Source organism: Phalaenopsis equestris, unplaced genomic scaffold, assembly GCF_001263595.1.
Source record: "Phalaenopsis equestris unplaced genomic scaffold, ASM126359v1 Scaffold000873, whole genome shotgun sequence".
Taxonomy (NCBI): Eukaryota; Viridiplantae; Streptophyta; class Magnoliopsida; order Asparagales; family Orchidaceae; genus Phalaenopsis; species Phalaenopsis equestris.
Genome location: NW_018165313.1, coordinates 1299958 through 1320602, shown reverse-complemented (window position 1 = coordinate 1320602; position 20645 = coordinate 1299958). Strand labels below are relative to the sequence as shown.

General features: G+C 35.2%; 2 protein-coding genes across 3 annotated transcripts; both read left to right on the top strand.

Annotated features, from left to right (window-relative positions):
• The first annotated feature begins 6210 nt into the window (after positions 1-6210).
• Positions 6211-8176, top strand: LOC110031990 (cytochrome P450 CYP749A22-like). The gene is made up of 5 exons (XM_020735469.1): positions 6211-6546; positions 6634-6857; positions 6941-7173; positions 7239-7617; positions 7719-8176. Exons 1-5 carry the CDS (start codon positions 6255-6257, stop codon positions 8130-8132), a joined length of 1542 nt encoding a protein of 513 aa, XP_020591128.1. The 5' UTR covers positions 6211-6254; the 3' UTR covers positions 8133-8176.
• Positions 8177-12335: 4159 nt separating this feature from the next.
• On the top strand, positions 12336-20211 carry LOC110032002 (probable galacturonosyltransferase 11). 2 transcript variants are annotated; one of them, XM_020735498.1, is made up of 3 exons: positions 12336-12503; positions 12696-13013; positions 18215-20211. In XM_020735498.1, the coding sequence occupies exons 2-3, from the start codon at positions 12876-12878 to the stop codon at positions 19670-19672; spliced, it is 1596 nt and encodes a 531-aa protein (XP_020591157.1). In that variant the 5' UTR covers positions 12336-12503; positions 12696-12875; the 3' UTR covers positions 19673-20211. The 2 variants fall into 2 exon arrangements, with proteins under 2 accessions (XP_020591157.1, XP_020591156.1); XM_020735497.1 differs by having other exon boundaries at positions 12336-12560.
• Positions 20212-20645: the final 434 nt, after the last annotated feature.

Below are 20645 nucleotides of genomic sequence, written 5' to 3'. Positions count from 1 at the left end.
TTATATGGAGATGATTCTCCACTTTCTTCGTGAGATATTTGTTCTTCAGTATCCTCCTGAATTTTCCCATAGAAGTCTCCATCATCACCCTACTTTTAATTTCTTGGGTCAAGCAATTTTGGATCAAGCTACAAGCAATTCTTTTCATCTCCAACCGATCTCTCCCTGACATCTCTTCAAATATTTTTCGCTATCCAGGACTTCCTCCATATTCAGAGAACATAGCACATCCATCACGTCGCATTGATACCCGCCAAAACACACATTGTTGTCAATTTTTTTCACATCAAATTTGACGAGATGCATAACTACCTGATGAATAAACTTTTCCACCGCTATGGTGGATGTTAAAGAACCTGACATTATGTTAAATTTCATTTCTGCCACTATTAGAATCTTTTACCCAAAATAATTCTTCTAGCATAATGTCTAAAAAAAAAACAAACAACAAAAAGATCATGAGAAAAAAGAAATATTTTTTAAGAAAATAAAAATTTCCACCTTTTTTCTGAATTTTTTTTTTCTTTTTCCTTTTTCTCTTTTTTTTTCTTTATTTATTAATCCGAAATTCCTTTTAAAAATTACTTTTTTAAAGTCTTTTCCCTTCTTAAAAAAGCTTTCCCAGAAAAAACTTCCCCAGGTATCTTTTCCCAAATTTCTTGGAATTCTTCTCCGTCTGGCCCTGTTCTGGAAAGGAAATCAAAAAATTCTTTAGCCCCAGCTGCTCTGGAGTAAGTAGAATTTTAATGGCATATACCAGTAAGTAGATAAGTCACCACAATACCATTCGTATCTACTTACTCGTATATCTCAAAAAAATCATTTGAGTAAAGTAGAATTTTAATGGCATATACGAGTAGGAAGATACAAATGGTGTTGTGGTGATTTATTAGAGCTGAGTGATCAGAATTATTTAACTGAAAGTTTTGAGTATGTAAGAAATTACATAATGTAGAAAACCATTGGTGAGGTGCTTGCTTAAGGCCGTAAATAGCCTTATTTAACTTGCATACAAAGTCTGGATAAGTGGTGCCTTGAATGCCAGGTGGTTGGGATGTGTAAATGATATCATCAATTTTGTCATGTAAAATTGCATTTGATACATCTGATTGTTGGATCTCCCATTTTCAGTTGTGACTAAAGTGATAAGCATGTGAATGGTAGAAAATTTTGCAGCCGGACTAAATGTTTTGTAGCAGTCTATCCTCGGTTGCTCTTTAAAGCCTTGAACTACAAGGCGTGCATTGTGTCGTGCAATTGTACCATCATTGTGATGTTTAACCCTAAAGGTCCATTTACATTGTAACAAATTTTGATTTGGTGCAGGTGGAACAAGTGTCCAGATTCCTTGTTGTTGATGGAAGAGAAGCTCGTTTGAAATAGCTTGACACAATTTTGGGTGTTGTAAAGCTTGTTTAAATCTGATGAATTTATTGGTATGTGCAAGGTGTAAAAGACAAAAAATTTTAGACGGTTTGATTTTGCCTGTTTGAGTATGAGTTATCATGGGGTGAGTCTGAGTAGTTGGAGGATGTAAATTTGGAGGGGTGGGATTGATTGTATCAGTGTTTGGGGTGGCTAAGATATGAGTAAGCGTGGATCATGTAGACGGAGGATTAGGTGAAGTTGGGTGATTTGTGTTGGTGTGTGTAGAAATGGTGGTAGTTGTAGGTGTGTTTTTAGTGGAAGAAGAATAGATAGTGAAAGTGGGTGATAAAAATGTTGGGGGGGAGTAAAGTGGAGGATGGTTTTGATATTGTTATAGATTGTTCTTGCTGAAATGAAAAATATGATTCATTAAATTGAACATGCCGTGAAGTGAAAATACGTTCCCGCTGAATATCATAACAAAGATATCCTTTGTGATGGCGGTTGCAACCCAAGAACACACATAGTGGGGCTTTGTAATTGAATTTATGTTTCATCGACGGTGGGTGCCATAGGAAACAGGCGCAACCAAAGGTTTTGATGTTATGGTATTTTGGGGAAGTGTTGTGAAGAAGTTGAAAATGGGAAATGTTGCGAGTGGTGGGAGAGGGCTTCTTTTAATACGATAAACGACATTATGAACTGCTGCAATCCAGAATTTTGGAGGTAAAGAAGCAATATTTAAAGTGTTTTAACAGTTTCTATGATGTGCCTATTTTCACGTTCGGTGATGTCGTTTTGTTCTAGGATATAGAGGCAGCTAAATTGTTGGTGTATGTCATTATTGTGTTAAAAAGTAAGTGAGTTGATTTATATTCGTTGCATTCATCTGATCTTAATATTTTGATGGTTTTGTTAGGCTGATTTGTTAATTGCTTATACAGGTTTATAAAACATAAAGAAACTCCGATTTTGAATATAATGGAAAACACCAAATGTAACATATTAAATACATTTATCAAGAGAAGGTTGAGAAAATGGCCCCCAAACGCCAGTGGATTAATTCTAGTGCACCGAATGTTGTAGTGCTAACATAAAATGATAATTAGTGACATCTATTGCTAAGACAGTTTATATTAGTTTTGTTGATCTTTAGTTGAGGTTGTTGTTGAGCTATTATTTGAATGATTTTGTGATGTGGATGTCCTAGACGTGGGATTGATGGTGGCGGTGAGAGCAACAAGAGGGGTAGAGACCTTGACTAGCTTGACCGCTGAGAAGTGATTTCTTTGTAGTTAGATATTGTATCTAAAATCTATTAGGATGAAATATGTAATAGAGCAAGCATTATCATGTACAAGTTTGGACATAGATAATAAATTGTTAGAGATTTCGGTAACTCTAAGAATATAAGTTAAGTGGAGCTTAAGATTGGGGTGAAAAGAGAGAGCTCATTCCTACACCTCATTTGAGAGAACTTTCAAACTACATTCCATCTTTTTTTTTTAAAAAAACTATTTATTTATCCAGTAACTTAATAATTTAGTTTATATTTTCTTAAAAACTTTTAAAGAAACTCCATTTTCATACTATTTTGGGACATTGTTTTTTTTTAATTTTTTTTAAATATTTTTCTTAAAAAAGCATTTTAACATACAACTCTTACAAAGGTAAAAACTTGACCAAGGAAAACCTTAAAAATAATGCTTTGCAAGCCAAATTTTCGACACGAGCTCTCCTCATTATTTGTTCAATTACAGTTGAGCATTTGATCAGTTTGAATGGATTCGTTAGCAAATTGGTCAAATCAATTGCAGCCAAAATCCAAAATCCAATAAATCGAATCAATCAAATTTTTGATAAAATCAAAGTGACCAAACTAAAATTGTATTTGGTTTAAATAGTTTGATTATGAGTAAGCCAATTTTTAATTATTTATTTAATGTTTTATTATAAGCAAATATAATGAATTACAAAACTTACATGTATAATATCTTATTAATTTCATGAACATTCTATTTATTTTAATCAAATATTGAATATATAATAAACTTTGTTTTTTTTTTCGATATGTAGAGTACAACTAGATATATTTGAATATAGTCAAAGACTACTAAGTCAAGTCAATTTGGTGGTATCAATATATCAAAGTCTTCAAAATTGTAATCTCAAAGGCATCCAAAGAAGGAACAATTATTAGGTGTGAAGTACGTATCTGCGGACTTCGTTGTAGTTTGGCTGCATTGGTTGTATTGATAATTTTTAATATCACGGAGTATTGGTAGGTACTTCACACCTAACAATTATTAGGTTTGATAAGATGCTTTTCATATTGGTTCAGAAGGTATGTATGTAATTGCCCCATTATATAATATATATCTTGCTAATTCAATTTTGACAATAATCTCAAAATAAATTTATTGATTTTAAAATTTATTTTAATAAAAAGTTTAATTGGAAAATATTTATTTATTTATTTAATAAATGCAAAATATTATTAATTAATTAAATTTATATTGGATGAATTTAAAATCCATCCAAACTTTTTGTTGTTGTAAGAGCTGAATTATGGGGTTGGTTTGGAAAAAAAAAAAAGGGATCAGAACCAAATGTGAAGTACAAAAAATACAAATAATTCAAGTAAAACAAAAAGTATGGGAATGGGCAGCCCTCTTTTTCTTCCAAAGAAATAAATGAAGGGGCGATTACATACAAGGCATTCAAGACTCTCTTATTTACAAGCCAAGCATCTCATTTCATCTATTTTTCAAATTCTCCCTCAAATATCAAAGGACATGATAAACCCCCAACACAAATTTTTTTTTTTTTTTATCAATTTCACAATGATTGATTGTGATACGCGTAAATAATCGGTTTTATAGTTCAAATAATCAGCTAAATGCTGGATTCGTAAGTAGTAATGTTTCTTGTGCTCTGTATGTAATTTTTTTTTCTAAAAATGATGTAAGACTTCCAACGGAGGATTGCCAACCTCATTGTGAAAGATATTTTTGGAGGGACAAAATTGATATTTCAGGAGAAACAAAATACTGAATTACTCTCTCATATAAACAAAAATTTGAATTTTAGGAGGTTGGGGCAACTGCTCGTTGTTGGGACTGACTAGTGTTTCTGATGCGAAAAGCAAGCCATTTAGCGAGCGCCTTCATGACTGTGGCCACCAAAATAGTTAGGCTTCCTTTGTGAAGGTGGTTAAACTCCGTTCCATTGTAGTGAAAGCCCAATAGTGGAAAAACTTTTGTTTGGTAGAGCAGCGTCTCCCGAACATCTCTTGAGGGTTTTTCGCTAGAACGACGATTTTTTTTACTGCTTCCTTGAAACCAAACCTAAGTTGCGTCTATACGGCACAACTTTTAAAAAAAAAAATTAATGTGTTTAAATATATAATTTTTTTGGCTGTTAAATAATTTAAAATTTGAAATTAATGTATAGCTTAAAAAATTATTTAAAGATTAACGCATAGCATAAAAAAATAAAATTAATATATATAAATTGTATCTAATTAATTAAGCAATTAGTATTATCTTAATGCAAGCCAACTAATGCAACAAAACTTTTAAAGCTTGCTTTAAACCTTTCCCCATCTCTCAATTTGGCTTTATCTATAGTTATTTTTTATCAAAATCTTAAAGGAGAAAAGTTTGTAAAATGTAGAAATTATTTAATCATCAATTAATATTCTAAAACTTCTTTATCATATTTCAACTGATTTATTTGAGCTTATTTTGACTCAACATAGATTATTTTTTTGTATTATAGCACTCAAAACTTTCATATTTATCAATCTCACACCTAAACTTTCATAATTACAAATATCATATGAAAGCAGTACTAATCATAATATAAGTGCTATTTATGTAATTTTCCCTAAAATCAAATCTGAAATGGTTGTAAAATTAATTTAGATAACTTTCAACCCAAAAATTGCGTCAAAATTCATAATTAGCGGGTTGGATATTAATAAATAAGAAACTTTAATGGAGTGATAAGAGAGAAAAAAAAAATAGAATGAGATGATTTTGATAACGTTTTTATAATACAAGACAACTAATAACCAGACTGCAATATTGTCTCCTCTTATATAAATAAATGGCAAGAACAAATAATACGAGGAAGTTTATCCTTCTGTCATGTGACCAAGTCAAATAAAACTACTCATCATTTGGCTCTTTAGAGATATAGAGTGAAGTTTCAAAGTAGTCCCGGATTATTTATTCAAAATAGTCAATCCTCTTTAAGCTTAGGTTGAAATAGTCTTATTGAGTTTGATTAGAAGTCAATTTTAAAATAAGAATGGTCGACTTTTACAATTCTATGAACTTTAGGACTAAGGGTGCATTTTGACAGTGCTGCGGTGGTCGTGCAGTGTTTCATTGTAGTTTTTTTCTGTTCGACAAAACAAAATTTTATTTATTTTTTCAAGAAATTACAACCAAAAATTGTGTTTTGCAATTGGATTTGACTAAATGTGTTGGCTGTTAAAAATTTACGATCCTATTTTTAAATTTTTTTAAAAAAATTGTAATAATAGATGCAATTTTTTGAAAAACAATAATTTCATAGTTGTTCCCCAAGATGGTGTCATGTAAATAATCAGCAACTACAGGAACTATTTTGGCACTTTACTATAGAGACATATAATTGAGATAAAATTCCTCATGTTATCTAAACAAAATTTTCTGTTGTATGATATATCTGAATCTAAGCTTTATGGAATATTTATATATATATAGATAACGTTGATTAGCAAATGTTCTAAATCAATTGACAACTGACTAGTCAGACAACTATAAAGAGTGAGGGGAGGGGGAGGGGGAGGGGGAGCTCCTTTGTAATCAAGCAATTGAATCTTCTTCCACAGACCTATGGCTGATCTTCAAGGAATTAATCTGATGCTTCCTCTTCTTAGCCTCATTCTCTTCCCATATATAATCTTCAATTTTCTGCGATTTCTCAAGAGGGGATTTTTGGACCCAATAAGGATAACAAAGGCGATGGAAGGTCAAGGAATCAGAGGCCCTCCTTACAAGTTCTTCAATGGAAGCACAGCAGAAGCCAACGAATTGATGGAGGAATCCATGAACAAGCCTATGGAGCTGTCACATAACATAGTCCCCAGAGTCCAGCCTCACTTTCATTCATGGATCAAACTTTATGGTAATTCATTTTATTTCCGCCATTACTTTGACATCAAGCTCTGTGCTTTCTTCTTCCGGAGAACAAATTAGTTTGATGTTGAATCAGGAAGGAATATTCTTACTTGGTACGGGTCGACGCCGCGGCTGGTGGTGGGAGAAGCAGAGTTGGTGAAGGAGATTCTGAGTGATAGAGAAGGAGGATTCCCAAAATACGAGCCGCCGGTGTTCATGAAGAAGCTGCTGGGTGATGGGCTGGTGACTTCCGGCGGTCAGAAATGGGTTAGGCAGAGAAAGTTGGCTACTCATGCCTTCCGTTCTGAGAGCCTCAAGGTACCATTCTGCAACTTCTCTAATTTGGAGGGATTTTAATTCAGAATATTTTTTTTCAGTTATGACACCGGTATTGATTTCAGGGGATGATTCCAGCAATTGTAGCTTCAGTTGAGTCCATGCTGCAAAAATTGGTTGAATTTGAAGGAAAGGAGATTGATTTCTTCACAGAGTTCTGCATCCTTACATCAGAAATCATTTCAAGGACTGCTTTTGGGAGCAACTATGTTGAAGGGAAGGAAATATTTATCAAAATAGATGAACTAACAGCAATTGCTGCGAGAAACTTTCAAGCAATTCGGCTGCCTTTCTTCAGGTGCGTTCAAGCCTTCCTTTTCACCTACTCTGTAAAGTTAACTTTTGTTGTTTTCTTTGTTGCAGAAAGCTTGTGCCGAATCAAGATGACAAGGAATCAGACAAGATCGAGAAGGCCATAAGGGAATCTATACTGAAACTCTTATTGAGAAGGGAGGAGAAGAAGAAGAATGGAGAAGCTGAAGGCTATGGAGATGACTTACTCGGATCACTTATGCGGGCGCATTATGAGGATGAAAGAATCACTCTTGATGACATTATTGATGAATGCAAAACCTTCTATTTTGCAGGTCAGGAAACCACTTCCATTATGCTTTCATGGACCGCCCTTCTTCTGGCCATTAACACCGATTGGCAAGACAAGTTAAGATCGGAGGTTTTGCAGCTTTTCGGAGAACGAAGCCTCGTTTCTGAAGATTTTTCCTCCATTGCTAAGCTTCGAAAGGTGATAAATTGATCAAATCAAGTAGTGCGAGCTTTCTTCTACCTGTGGTTGATAATGATCCGACTATCTAAAAAAATGATTTTTTTTTCTTTTTTTTGCAGATGACGATGGTGATCAACGAGGCGATGAGGCTTTACCCACCTGTACTCAACATATTGAGAACAGTGGCGAAAGATTGCAGAGTAGGCAATGTTCTTCTCCCCAAAGGCATGCAGATACAGATCTCACCGCTCGTAGTACACCATGATCGCAGCACATGGGGTGAGGATGCACAGCTCTTCTCGCCGGAAAGGTTCGCCACCACGGCGAGCGGCGGCGCCGCCTTCTTTCCCTTTGGCGTCGGTCCCCGCTTGTGTGTTGGGCAGGGATTGGCGATGTTGGAAGCCAAGCTTGCTTTATCCATGATTCTGCAGAGGTATTCCTTCAGTCTGTCACCAGCTTATGTTCACTCCCCGGTCTCCCGACTCTCCTGCAGACCTCAGCATGGAATTCAAGTTGTGCTGCAGAAGCTGTAGCTGACGGGTAACAGAGCCGCAAAGAGAGATTGAGGGTGAAGAAATAGATAAAGCAACTTCTGTATGCATGGAATTCAAGTTGTAGCAGCGCTCATTTCCATTTTTCTAAATAAATTTGTCGAACTAACACCTGTGTGCGAGCACAATACAGTGAAATTATTTGATGAATGTGAGATGTTTGTTCTGCAATTCATTAAAATTCAATGCCTTTTGTGATCTTTTCTATTTTCCAATTTTTCATTCATAATATTTGTGAGTGAAACAAGGATGCTCCATATTTTTCTTATTGTTAAAAATGGCTAAGATAATAAAGTTCTGTACATTACAAGTATTCAGCAGTTGCTCACAGAACCAACCAAAAGTTTCATTTTTTTACTGCGGCAAGAAGCATTACAAGCTTTCTCTTTCTCTACGCTGCTGTCTTGGACTCATCGTTGCCGTCCGGCTCTTCTGCACTATTCAATCTGGAAAGTCTAAGGATAACAATTTAACTGAATTCAGTTTTCTATATTCTGTCTTTATCATATGTACATGTTGTATATGTTCAGGCTATTGTTTAAAAAAAAGGAAGAATTGTTGTTTCAAATGTAATTGCTATTGCGTAGTTATCGTAAAGCTCTGCAGGGATTGAAAATGGGAGTAGTAGATGGAGATTCAATAATAATTTAGAGTAATGCATGCAAGGGAGTACGCGGTTGATTTTAATTAGCATGAAACATACAAAATCTATGAACGTAGTGATAGAAAAAATTTAATGATCTTAAAATCATTAATAATGAATTTTTTTTACTCTCGTATTAGTAAAGTGAAAGTTGAGGAAGCTTCAATGGAAATGAATGGTGCAAAATCAGTACGATATGGTGAAAAATTACTAGAACCTGTTGGTATCCACTATTCTAATAGAAGTGTAGAAATGTTTAGGAGATTTGAGAATTTTTTGGCTTATTAAACTTTTTAATATATTTTAAAAACTTGAAAGATGTCTAGGAAGTGGATAAAGGGTAATTTGATCTCTATTTTTAAGAATAACGGAGATGAGTGTGCAAATTATAGAAGAATTAAGTTAATGTGTCATACATTAATATTACGAGAGAGTGAGAGAGACTAATTGAATATAGATTAAGATGTGATACAAAGCTTTCCCAAAATAAGTTTGGATTTATGTCGGACAAGTCTATAATGGAAGTTATACATTTATTAAGAAGTTTGATGGAGTACAGAGAGATTAAAGAAGGTCAACATATGATTTTTGTTGATTTAGAAAAAGCTTATGATAAGGTTCTAGGAAAGTTTTTGGAGAATTCTAGAAAAGAAATGTGTTGACATAACTTATATTTAAATTAGTAAGGATATGTGTACAACTATTATTAGTGTTCAAACAAAAAGAGGATTGACCAAGTATTTTTCTATGTCAGTTGGATTACATCAAAGATCGGTTGAAAATTACAAAAAATCTTATAGAGCTCTTTTTATATCTTCAAAGATAGACTCCGAAAATTATAAAAATTACTCTTATTTCAATGCGTATTACTTGATCAATACATGAGTTTTAATTTTGTATATTACTTGATTAATGCACATACTTGCGTGATTGATCGTCAACTTCACAACAGTTTCTGACATCATTGCCCCTAAACCCAATACAAGGGGTCACCCCCCTCCCCCTTCTCCTCTCATACACAGTGAGCAAACTCATCGTCTCATCGCCAAGGATTGGCAAAATTGAAAGATTTGAATGTCCAATTAATAAACACAACCATACTGCACATAATAAATAAATTTTCATGTTAAGCCGAGACATAAAATCACATTATATTGTTCTTAATTTTTTAATACACAATAAATAGTAAGCATAAATCTCATATTTAATAAGTATAAATCCTTCATGCAACTCACATCACATGTTTCTTAGATTAAAATTTCTTCTTATCCATTATAACTTGAGGGCAGTTACATTGATATTTACAAGTAAATTGACATCCCCTACTTGGCTAGAGTTAGTGGATATTAAATCAAAATTTGTAATTTAATTTGGGCTAAATTGAATTAAGATGTGCTTAAAAATACCATATGATGTCTCTATTATCTTTAAATAACAAAAAAAAATTATTGATTTTAATTAACAAATAAATAAAAATAATAAATTTTGATAAAAGAATAAAAAGTGAGATATTCTTAATTGATTATTATTGAATCCTGATTTGTGCGTAAATCAAACCCAAGAGAGGAAAATGCATGATAATTAATAGTAATATGAAATCTTGATTAGTCTTTTCTAAGTAAATGATCCCTATTTATATGTGAGGGGTACAATATTTGTGAAACGTCATTAATAAATTTCCAACTTTCAACACGAATCTCAAGGCATGCCGTGGGTCTCGATGAACCTTTTTATGCAATAAACATTCAAACGTTGATTAAAAATCATCTAGAGTTCCAATTTAAGAAAACATTACAGTTAAATTGACCGGCTCGACGAAGCGAACCCAATTATATTAAAATTGGTTCAATCCGAGTCAAATCAAACTCAGATCAAGCCACTAAACCACTTTTGGAAGCTTTCTGTATGTATTGGGGAGGTCAAATGGATGTCAAATCAGGCAAACCTATAGTCAAATCAAGTGTGTCGACAAGACAAATCCAACGAGTCCAATTTTGAAATCATTATGACACTCAAATTTCCATCAAACGTCGTCTAATCAAAGGAAACTCTCTGGATTGTTTGATCAAAGTGGTTCATATCCATGTATTAATTCCAGCTGAAACTATATAAATAGAGCCCCGCCCCTCTCATGAAAGGAGGAGAGAGCTTGAAGCTTGACGCTTGAAGAAGAGAGTGAAGCTTGGAGAATGAGTTGAAGCCAAGCGTCACTTTGTTGTCGACCACCAGTCACCAATCATTGACCACCAGTCGTCAATCACTACCGACCACCAGTGCCGATCACTACCGAACACCGGTTACCGATCACCTATCGTAGACTGCCACCTACCATCTCTTGCCAATTGTCGTTAACATCATCGATCACCACCCATTTTTTACAACAAGTGAACAAGTACATCCACACGTCAACGTTATAATTTGGAAAACTTTGTAATCATTTCCCGTCTGTGGAACAAGGGGACTCTGTAATCAACTTATAGTGAATTTTTACAACTGAGTCAAACCTCGTGATTTTTTCTCTTTATGGGTTTTCCACGTAAGAACTTCGACGTCTCCATTGGTTGTTTTCCTTCATATGAGTGTGTATTGAATTCTCATACAATGCTAAGATGATAATCCATTACCCGACCACCGCGAATTTTCTAGCACGCGTCAATTTATAATTACATGCTTGTGCGTGCATTAATGGAAGTATTACAAGGTATTTTGGTTATTTTACCATTTTAATCCTATGGTTCATCAAGGAATGCTCAATCGACTTTGTTGGGTCAATGTTGTTGTTCGACCCTGGACTGACTTTAGGTTTGTAGGATTTGGCTCGGTCGGCTCAGTTTTGTCGGCCGACTATCTTGCTCCTGTTGTTGACTTATGATCCCTGGATGAGGAGCTTTTGTTGGTGAGATGATACCAGACTATCAGGCATAGGGTGAATCATCTTAATTCGATAGATATCTCATACACTGACGAGAGAATCCTTCGAGAAGTTATTGGATCTAGTCTTTACCGATCCCTGACTCTATATCATCGCAGAGGGCATCCGAGAGGTGATTGGGAATGCTGAACTTTTCCCTTGAATTGGGTCATGACGAAAGACGGGTTTATGCCTTTGCTAAGTTTGATTGGTTTTGGCCCCTTGGCTCGGTTTCCTTCGCTCGGTTGGCCTTCAACCCCGCTTAGGCGGGTTACACCTCATGAGACAAGTTTTTCAGAATTCCAATGGTAAACACAGTTTTCTAGTGTTGAACCTCGATCTTCCACTAATAGACCTTTGGTTTTCCTCCTATGGACTCTTAGGTTTACGTCTTATGGGTCATTGATCTTCTGCTCGTATCTCCTCCTTATTTTTACCTCTTTGTACCATTTGTCTCTTAGATTTTTTCGAGATTCATGCAGACAATTTTCTGATGTGGCAGTCCTTCGTTGTATATTTTTTTTACTTTTAAGAAGACACGTTTTAAGATAATATGTTGAGAATTGTATCACAATGGCTTTAATCAAAAAAATTTTTTTTTTCTTTTGTAAATCAGATCCTCCCATTTGTGCTCTTAGCTTCAACCTGAATTTGATGCAACCTTTGAATCTCCCTGGTCGGCCAGCACCCATAAAAATAATAGATTAAAAAGATTCTTATGGTCTTCTTCCTCCCACGATTGAGCTAGAGAGATCGTCGAGTGATTCTTTGCTCCAGCATATGGAACTCTGATAATTTGGTAAGAGAGATAATAGTGTCACAGAGAGAAAGCGAAAAGACCCATCTCTTCTCCGCTGTAGTTTTCTCCGCGGACTGCCCATTTTTTCTCCTTTATTAATCCCAAATCCTCTGCGCTTCCGAGGCCCCTATGCGTCTTCCTCTTCTCTCGAGCTGTCTTTTCATTTTTCTTTTTTCGGTTTTTGTTTTTCAGATTTGATCTTTGCCGAGTAGGAGGTTGATTTTCTCGATTTAGTTCGATTCTAAGGAATACTGGATGAAGGAGGGAGTTTGGAAATCTGTAATAGGAATGATAGATATGGGTTTCCAGTTGGGGGCTCTGTAACTGGTATATAGGTTTTCCTTGTTCAGACCGAAAGCTGTTGCTAGCGATATGCGGAGGAGCCGGCGCCCGGCAAGAAGGAGGCTTTCGGATTGGATCTGGTGGATTCTAGGTTTATTCATGGCTGGGGGTTTGCTTCTTTTTGTTCTTCATCATCACCACCAGGACAGCTCCGGGCTTCGGATGAAGGTAAACTCCTTTCCTTCTGGCATGTTTCATGGGATTGTTTTGCAGAGAATTTAAATTACTGCAAGCTGGATTTTAGATCTTATTGTAAATCCCAGTCATTTGATTTGATCTTGTTTGATTGTTTTCCGGATTCTACTTTTGGTTGTCATCTTTCTGAGAGATTCATGTTTCATAAAAGAGTGGTTCTATTCGAAAAAAAAAAAATTCCTTGGATCTCATTGTAGGCCTTTGCTTGTATTGGAGATATTTTTATGCTTGGTATATAATGGATTACTTCAGAGTTTGGACTTCACAGCGTTTTACAATTAGAAAACATCATGACAATGCTTGAATCTTTCTCATTCAAACAGGCAGATATGGCCGCAGAATTATGATTATTATAGTTGAATTGAACAGAATCCAACCAATATCAATCCCACACCATTTCAATCGGGTTTCTACTGAAGCTTGGAAGAATGATTTAGATAATTGGAGAGTGCATATCAAAAAGATGATTTTCTGAAAATTTGTTGTTCTTTCTTTAGGTTTTGGTTGATGATTTTTATGCTAAATATCAATCAATGATTCCACAACAAAAATAAATTTTTGTAAATATATGAATGAGAACTCATAAAACAATTTTGTATTGCTATCTTATCCTAAATTGGCGTACACAGCATGGAAACTAAGTAGGAACAAAAAAGAATGGAATTTTTTTACAAATATATGAATGAAATTCAAAAAATAATGTAATGTCGTGCGTTAGTTTAGACTACACTTCATTACCATGTATTTACACTTTCATAAACTTTAGAATACCAATAACATCCATTTTATGAAATTTTATGAACAATGAATTGGTCTTGCTTTCTATGTTGAGGTGATTTTAGGGTGAGCTCCTTTCTTATTCTTCATTGTACCTATATTCTTAGTTCATATGCTGAAAAATCTGTCCAATGATTCTCAAATTATGAATTGCTAAGAATAGAGGATTTCAAGCCTAATGTTTTGTTAATCTCTTCATTAAACATTAATATTTGCTTGAAAAAACTTTCATTCGGTTGTACAAATTTTATTTATTGATACTTAAAATGTCATTGCTCATTTCATAATGTTGATTTGTATGATTATTGTTAAGTAGTAAAATACTATGTATTACTTCTTATAATATTTAAGCATCATCAACTTAGCGTCCAATTTATTTGCACCTTTTGTTCATACTTGTGCGCTTTGTAAGCTGGCAACTTTGATCACCATATGACAAATCTAATAGGAAGAAGGCATACAAATTTCATCTATATAGGATAGTAATTGCTCTCTCTCTAGTCATAGAGTTAACATGATTAGTGACTCTAGACCCCAATACACACTCAAATCATTTATTAAAGGAGCTACTTCATCCTCTTCCATCCTGATTTGTTTGACTAACTTATTCGTCAAACCATCACTAATTTAAAATACCAAGCTTGATTGACATTACTAATCATATATTCTGGATCTGACATGAAACACCTGGTTTCAGTGCGGTGAGAAACTAGAATGAGACTAGATGGTATAATTCTTGTTAGGGCAAATTCTATTTGTATTGCATCTAAGAGGCATGAAATTTGATAAAAGAGAACTGCCTCTGTTTTGCAACACTCCTGTTTTGGTTATGGAATGAAAAATAAGATTTAATATCTTTTGATAATATATTCTAGTGTAGCTTTCTTAGATCTTTCATTTAGTACATTTACCTTGTTTTTGCAGTTTACGCCTCATTCGATTAGCACAATTTTCTTGAAAATTGTTCGATAATTTACATGATCATTATCATCTTCATCAAGATTTACAAAGCCTTGTTTGCTGTTTATTTTATTTGGAGGTTTGGTTAGTTTGCTTAGTTCAGTCCTGTTGGACAGTTTCTTTGTGTTTTACTTTAGCCTAACCTTCTTTCTAACTTTTGCAAATTGATTCTATCCAATTTTCTTGTAAATATTTATAATACATTTTATGTATATTCTCGATACATTTTCCTCTTACACAGCTACACTTCGTTTAGCATGGACAAATTTTTTTTTCTAACTTTGCATAGTATCCATTTTAGGCCTCTTAGTGCTTGATTGGATGTGTTTAATGCGTATGTTCTGGCAAAATAAATTGTTACAAATCAGATTAGTCCTGTTTGAGTGGTAAAATATATGCTGCATTTCTCTAGGGATGCTTTGGATATCGGTTGTGAAGCATGACCTATTAAGGTTTAGGGTTCTTAGTGCAACTAAATAATACAATTGATAGGGTTTTCACATATCAGATTTAAATTTCATAATTTCAATGAACACCGGTAAACAAAAAAATACAAGTCTTATTTTAATGTAAACCAGAGAATATAAAAAATTTGTGCCAAAAAATAATCCGATAATTGTCTAAAATAAAGAAAATCAACGCTAAATTTAAAGCCTCCAAAAAACACTCAACTTGTACATTAATTACCAACCAAGTTGTGTCTTATCTGACTAAAATTAAATCACATTTGCAAAAATGAAAATAGAATTTTGAAGATGGTAGTGCCCAAGATAAGAGATCATTAAACTCAACAAATCAAGGTCTCATAGTAACATGGACATGACTTCGTTCTTAAAATAGAAGTCACGCTTGCAATTGTTGTGAAATGGAGCCTGAAGAAGCACCCATGAGCACACAACTGCAAGCAGCAGCACCAAGCAGCAATTATATGTGGCGTAACTACACCAATCCAGAAGTTATTAGGCCGGCGTAAACACATTGGAATTGACATAACTATGTTGGGCTGCCTCAGATCCTTCACTTCCTTCCCATGATTTTTTCCCGTTCTTTAGTTTATCCACGTAAATCCTGATTTTGTCTTAGATTATTTTGTTGTGCTTTTATTCGATTTATTTTATTTTGAATTTGTTGAATTTGTGTGATCATATTCTGAGTTGTGGTTTTGATATGAACTAATCAAAGCCCTACGTGCTCATAGTTTATCTCAATAAGTGATATCAGAGTTGGGTATTTGATTCGAGTTGGGGCAATGACTGACGAAGCTAGGAACAAAATGTAGAAGTTCAATGGATCAAATATCGAATTCTTGAGGATGCATGTGGAGAGTTTATTATATCAGAAAAAATTGTATCTATCTTTAGAAGAAATCACCAACAATCACCAAGAAACCTAAATCGAAGAGTATGAAGGAATGAAAAGCGTTGGTTCGAACGACTTTAGGTTTGATCAATTTTGTCACTTTTCTTGTTTGTTGTATTAAATATAGTGAATGAGAAAACCATGATGGATCTTAACAAAGATGTACGAAAAATCTACTACTTCTAAGAAGATTTTTTTGATGAAGAGGTTATTCAACATGACAAAACATCTGAACAATTTCAACACTGTAACGAGACAGTTGTGTTCTGTGGGGATTAAATTTGAGGATGAGGCGGCTAGAGCACTATTAATTTTATCTTAATTGCCAGAAAATTGGGATAGTTTAGTCACTGCGATGATTAACTCTTTTGGGAATATGAAGTTGAACTTCGATGACATCGTGGGATTGATGCTAAATGAAGAAGTTCACAGAAAGACAACGAATATTGAATCTTCAGGTTCTGCATTGAATGTTGAAAATAGGGGAAGGAATCTGAACAGAAATACAAACAGTGACAGATTCAAGTAGAGAGGAGGAAAGTTCATATCAAGTAGAGGAAATGACAAAGAAGAATGTTGAAACTGCAAAAATTAAAGACATTTTAAGGATTGTAAAGCTCCAAGGAAGACTAGTGGTGAAGGACAAAAAATAAATCTCTTTTCCTAGTCAGTAATGAATCTTGGATAGTAGATTCATGAGTCTCTTTTCATGTATGCCCCAACAAAGAGATATTCAAAAATTGCACTCATAATGATCTAGGGAAAGTTTATTTGGGAGATAACAAAGCCTGTAATATCGTATCTCTACATTTTTTGTTCTTGATAGTAATTTTTTTTGGTTGTGTGGCTCTGTGGTTTTCTTTTCTCGTTCTCAGGATTTTTCACGTAAATCTTGGTGTATTTTTTTTATATTACTTTGTTGTACATTTGTCTGATTTATTTTGTTCCGGATTTCTTGAAGTTGTGTGATCATATTCCGCGGTGTGGTTTTGATTGTAAATCAATCAAAACTCTTAGTGATCATGATCCATCCCTACAACAATGCATAAACCTAATACAAAAGATTGAAGGTTTATTTTTAATAGACGAAAAGTTTCATAATAGGGGCATTTACATGCATGCTATTCAATTCTTATGTTTTTACAAATCTAACTCGTTTGTTTTACTTTTTACATTTATACCATCCATATCTTTCATACACATAAAAAATACCACTATTTTAACATTTTAAAAGTGAAATAGACCTTTTCATACATTTGTAAGGCAGCAACGTGTAAAAATTGAAGTTTAGGTGTTAGATATGTAAATATATAAGAATTAAGTGGTATGTATGTAAATCTTCATAATGTATAACTATGTTATTTATCATCATTTAACTCTTCAACTTTGGCTTAAGTGTGTGTGTGTGTGTGTGTGTGTGTATAATGCACAAAATATAATCACAAGTTTTGTTCAACCCCAATAACATTTCTGATACACATCACATACTACATGAACAATAGAGAAGAGCATCCTCTGAAGTCTTATGACTATAAAAACCATTTCCAATTCATAATTGCAGGAGCAAAAAAAGGGAATTTACACATAATACATGAAAAATAAAGAAGACGCATCATTATAAACATGATTAAACATGTAAACTCAAATAAAAGTAAGGAATAACAAAATAACAAAACTAAACTAAAACCTTGGCATGATTCTACATATCCAGCATTTGGAAAGATTTAACAGGCCTGAGGTCAACTTTTTGAAAACATGAAAGCATTAAAATTAAGGGGCATTTAAATACATACCACCCAATTCCTATGTATTTAAACATCTAACTCCTAAATTTTGCTCTTTACATTACTCTATCCAAATCTTTCGTGTCACATAAAAAATACTTCCATTTTAACTTAAAAAAAATGAAATACACATTTTCATGCATATGTAATGTGGTATCATTCAAAAATTGAAGATAGCTGTTATATCTTGCATTTGCTTTGTTAATCTATTTTAGACACTTTGTACATAATTATCTATGATCAGATTTGGCAAAGCTTTTTCAGTTGAATCCTTTTATCAAAAAAATCATCCAGGAGAAGGTCCCAAAATCTACAGAGCTCTCACATCAGAGTTTCAATCTAACCCAAGAACTACTGAGCAGCACATCCTTTGGCAGGCAATTAGCTGATCAAATGACACTATCCAAAGCTTATGTTGTCATTGCAAAAGAGCATGGAAACCTCCAGCTCGCTTCGGAGCTCAGCTCACGAATCCGAGACTGTCAGCGATTGTTTTCTCGAGTTGCTGTTCAAGGAAATCCCATAAGCCTCGAAGAAGCTCATCCCATCATCACTCATCTCGCTCAGCTCATCTACAGAGCCCAGGATTTGCACTACGATATCAGCACCACTATCACCACCCTGAAGAACCACGCGCAAGCTCTCGAAGAGCGCGCAAATGCCGCCACAGTGCAGAGCGCACGGTTCGGTCAGTTGGCCGCAGAGGCTCTTCCTAAAAGCCTCCATTGCTTAAACATCGAGATGCTTGATGAGTGGTATAAAAACCAAGAGCTGAGAAAACTTGCACAAACTCATCGGAAGTCGCCTTCGCTGGTAGACACGAATTTGTACCATTTCTGTATATTTTCCGATAATGTTCTCGCCACTTCTGTCGTTGTGAACTCGACCATCTCCAACGCTGACCATCCTCGGCTGCTTGTGTTTCACATAGTCACCGACGGCATCAATTATCAATCCATGGCTGCTTTGTTTTTGAATAATGATTATAAAGGCTGTTCCTTTGAAATTCAGAGTGTTGAAGAGTTTGATTGGTTGAATGCCTCCTATTCTCCATTGTTGAAGCAGCTTTCAGTTCCAGAATCGCAGTCATATTACTTCGGCGGTCTTGCAGACTTTCCTGAGGAGGAGACCAAATTCAGGAACCCAAAGTTTGTTTTACTGCTTAATCACCTGCGCTTCTATATTCCAGAAATATACCCATCACTGGAAAGGATAGTTTTTCTTGATGATGATGTTGTGGTCCAGAAGGATTTAACACAGCTTTTTTCGCTCGATCTTCATGGAAATGTGAACGGAGCTGTCGAAACCTGCCTCGAATCGTATCATCGGTTCTACAAGTTTCTGAACTTTTCGAATCCGTTGATCAGCTCGAAATTCGACCCGCAGGCCTGCGCGTGGGCGTTTGGCGTCAATGTTTTCGATCTGATTGCGTGGAAGAAGGCGAATGTGACGGCGAGATATCACTACTGGCAGGAACAGAATGTGCGCAGAACACTCTGGAAGACAGGGACGCTACCTGCTGGACTGCTGACGTTCTACGGGCTGACGGAGCCGCTCGATCGAAGATGGCATGTTGTCGGGCTCGGCTATGATTTTGACATTGATGATAGAATGATACAGAGCGCCGCGGTTTTGCACTTCAGTGGCAACATGAAGCCATGGCTGAAGTTGGCTGTCAGTAAATATAAGCATTTTTGGACTCAATATGTCGACTTGGATCGACCTTATCTTAGAGATTGTATCATGCATTGAATTGATATTGTTTTGTTATTTGATTCTCTCTCTCTCCTCTATCTTTTGAATTTTGAAAGTAAATGTTTTAGCTTGGCTTGCAATTTTGCTTTCTTTTGCCAGGTACTTTGAGACCTAAGTTTTGTAACTAAGGGTCCGTTTGGGGGGGATTTTTTTTCGTGCGGCGCGGCGTTTCCCCGCAAATCTCGCCCGTTTGGGGCGACAATTTGATCATGGCTTCCCCAACGCGCAGCAGGATACCTCTCGTGGTCGAGCTTTCCCTTTTTTTACTTTTACGCGTATGCTCCTCCGCTCGTCGTCTGCCGCTTGGATCGGTCACCTATCATCACAGCGATAGGTAGCCATGTCAGAAACCACGAAGAGACGAGAGAAGAGTGGATCGAACCAGATCTTCTCCTCCCCCTCGGCGTAGTGTGGTTCGGTGTTCTTTTTATGAACTTTTTCTCCTTTTTTTTGTCTTCTTTTTTTTCCTTCTCTCTGCTGAAATTTCGGATCCGATGGTTGGAGGTAACGGGACAGATATAGCAGCTTGGATGCCCAGGCATTTGAGGATAACCTCTTCTATATATGCTGTTTGACGAAATTAAAGTCTACCTGTTAGATTTGATATTTTATTTGATTGTAATTTTCTTTGTGATTTTTAAGAAATGAATGGAATTAAGCTTTTACAAAAAAATATGCGGTTGAACATTTTTCACAAAAGCTCTCTGAATTCCATGAATTTCTCTCATGTTGATTATGCGATAAAGATTAAATTGAACTTTGGAGTTCTTGTCTCTTATCATGATGCTTCAGGGATCTCTGATTTTCCTAAGCAATGGTCATCGTGTAACTCAAATGACTGCTTCAGGGATCTCTTATCATGATGCTTCAGGGATCTCTGACTTTTTTTGTAGTCATTTCCTGTTATAGCATGGGGATCTCGCAGCGGAGTCATTCTGCATGTTGGTTGTGGAGTTGCAGGCTTTGGAGG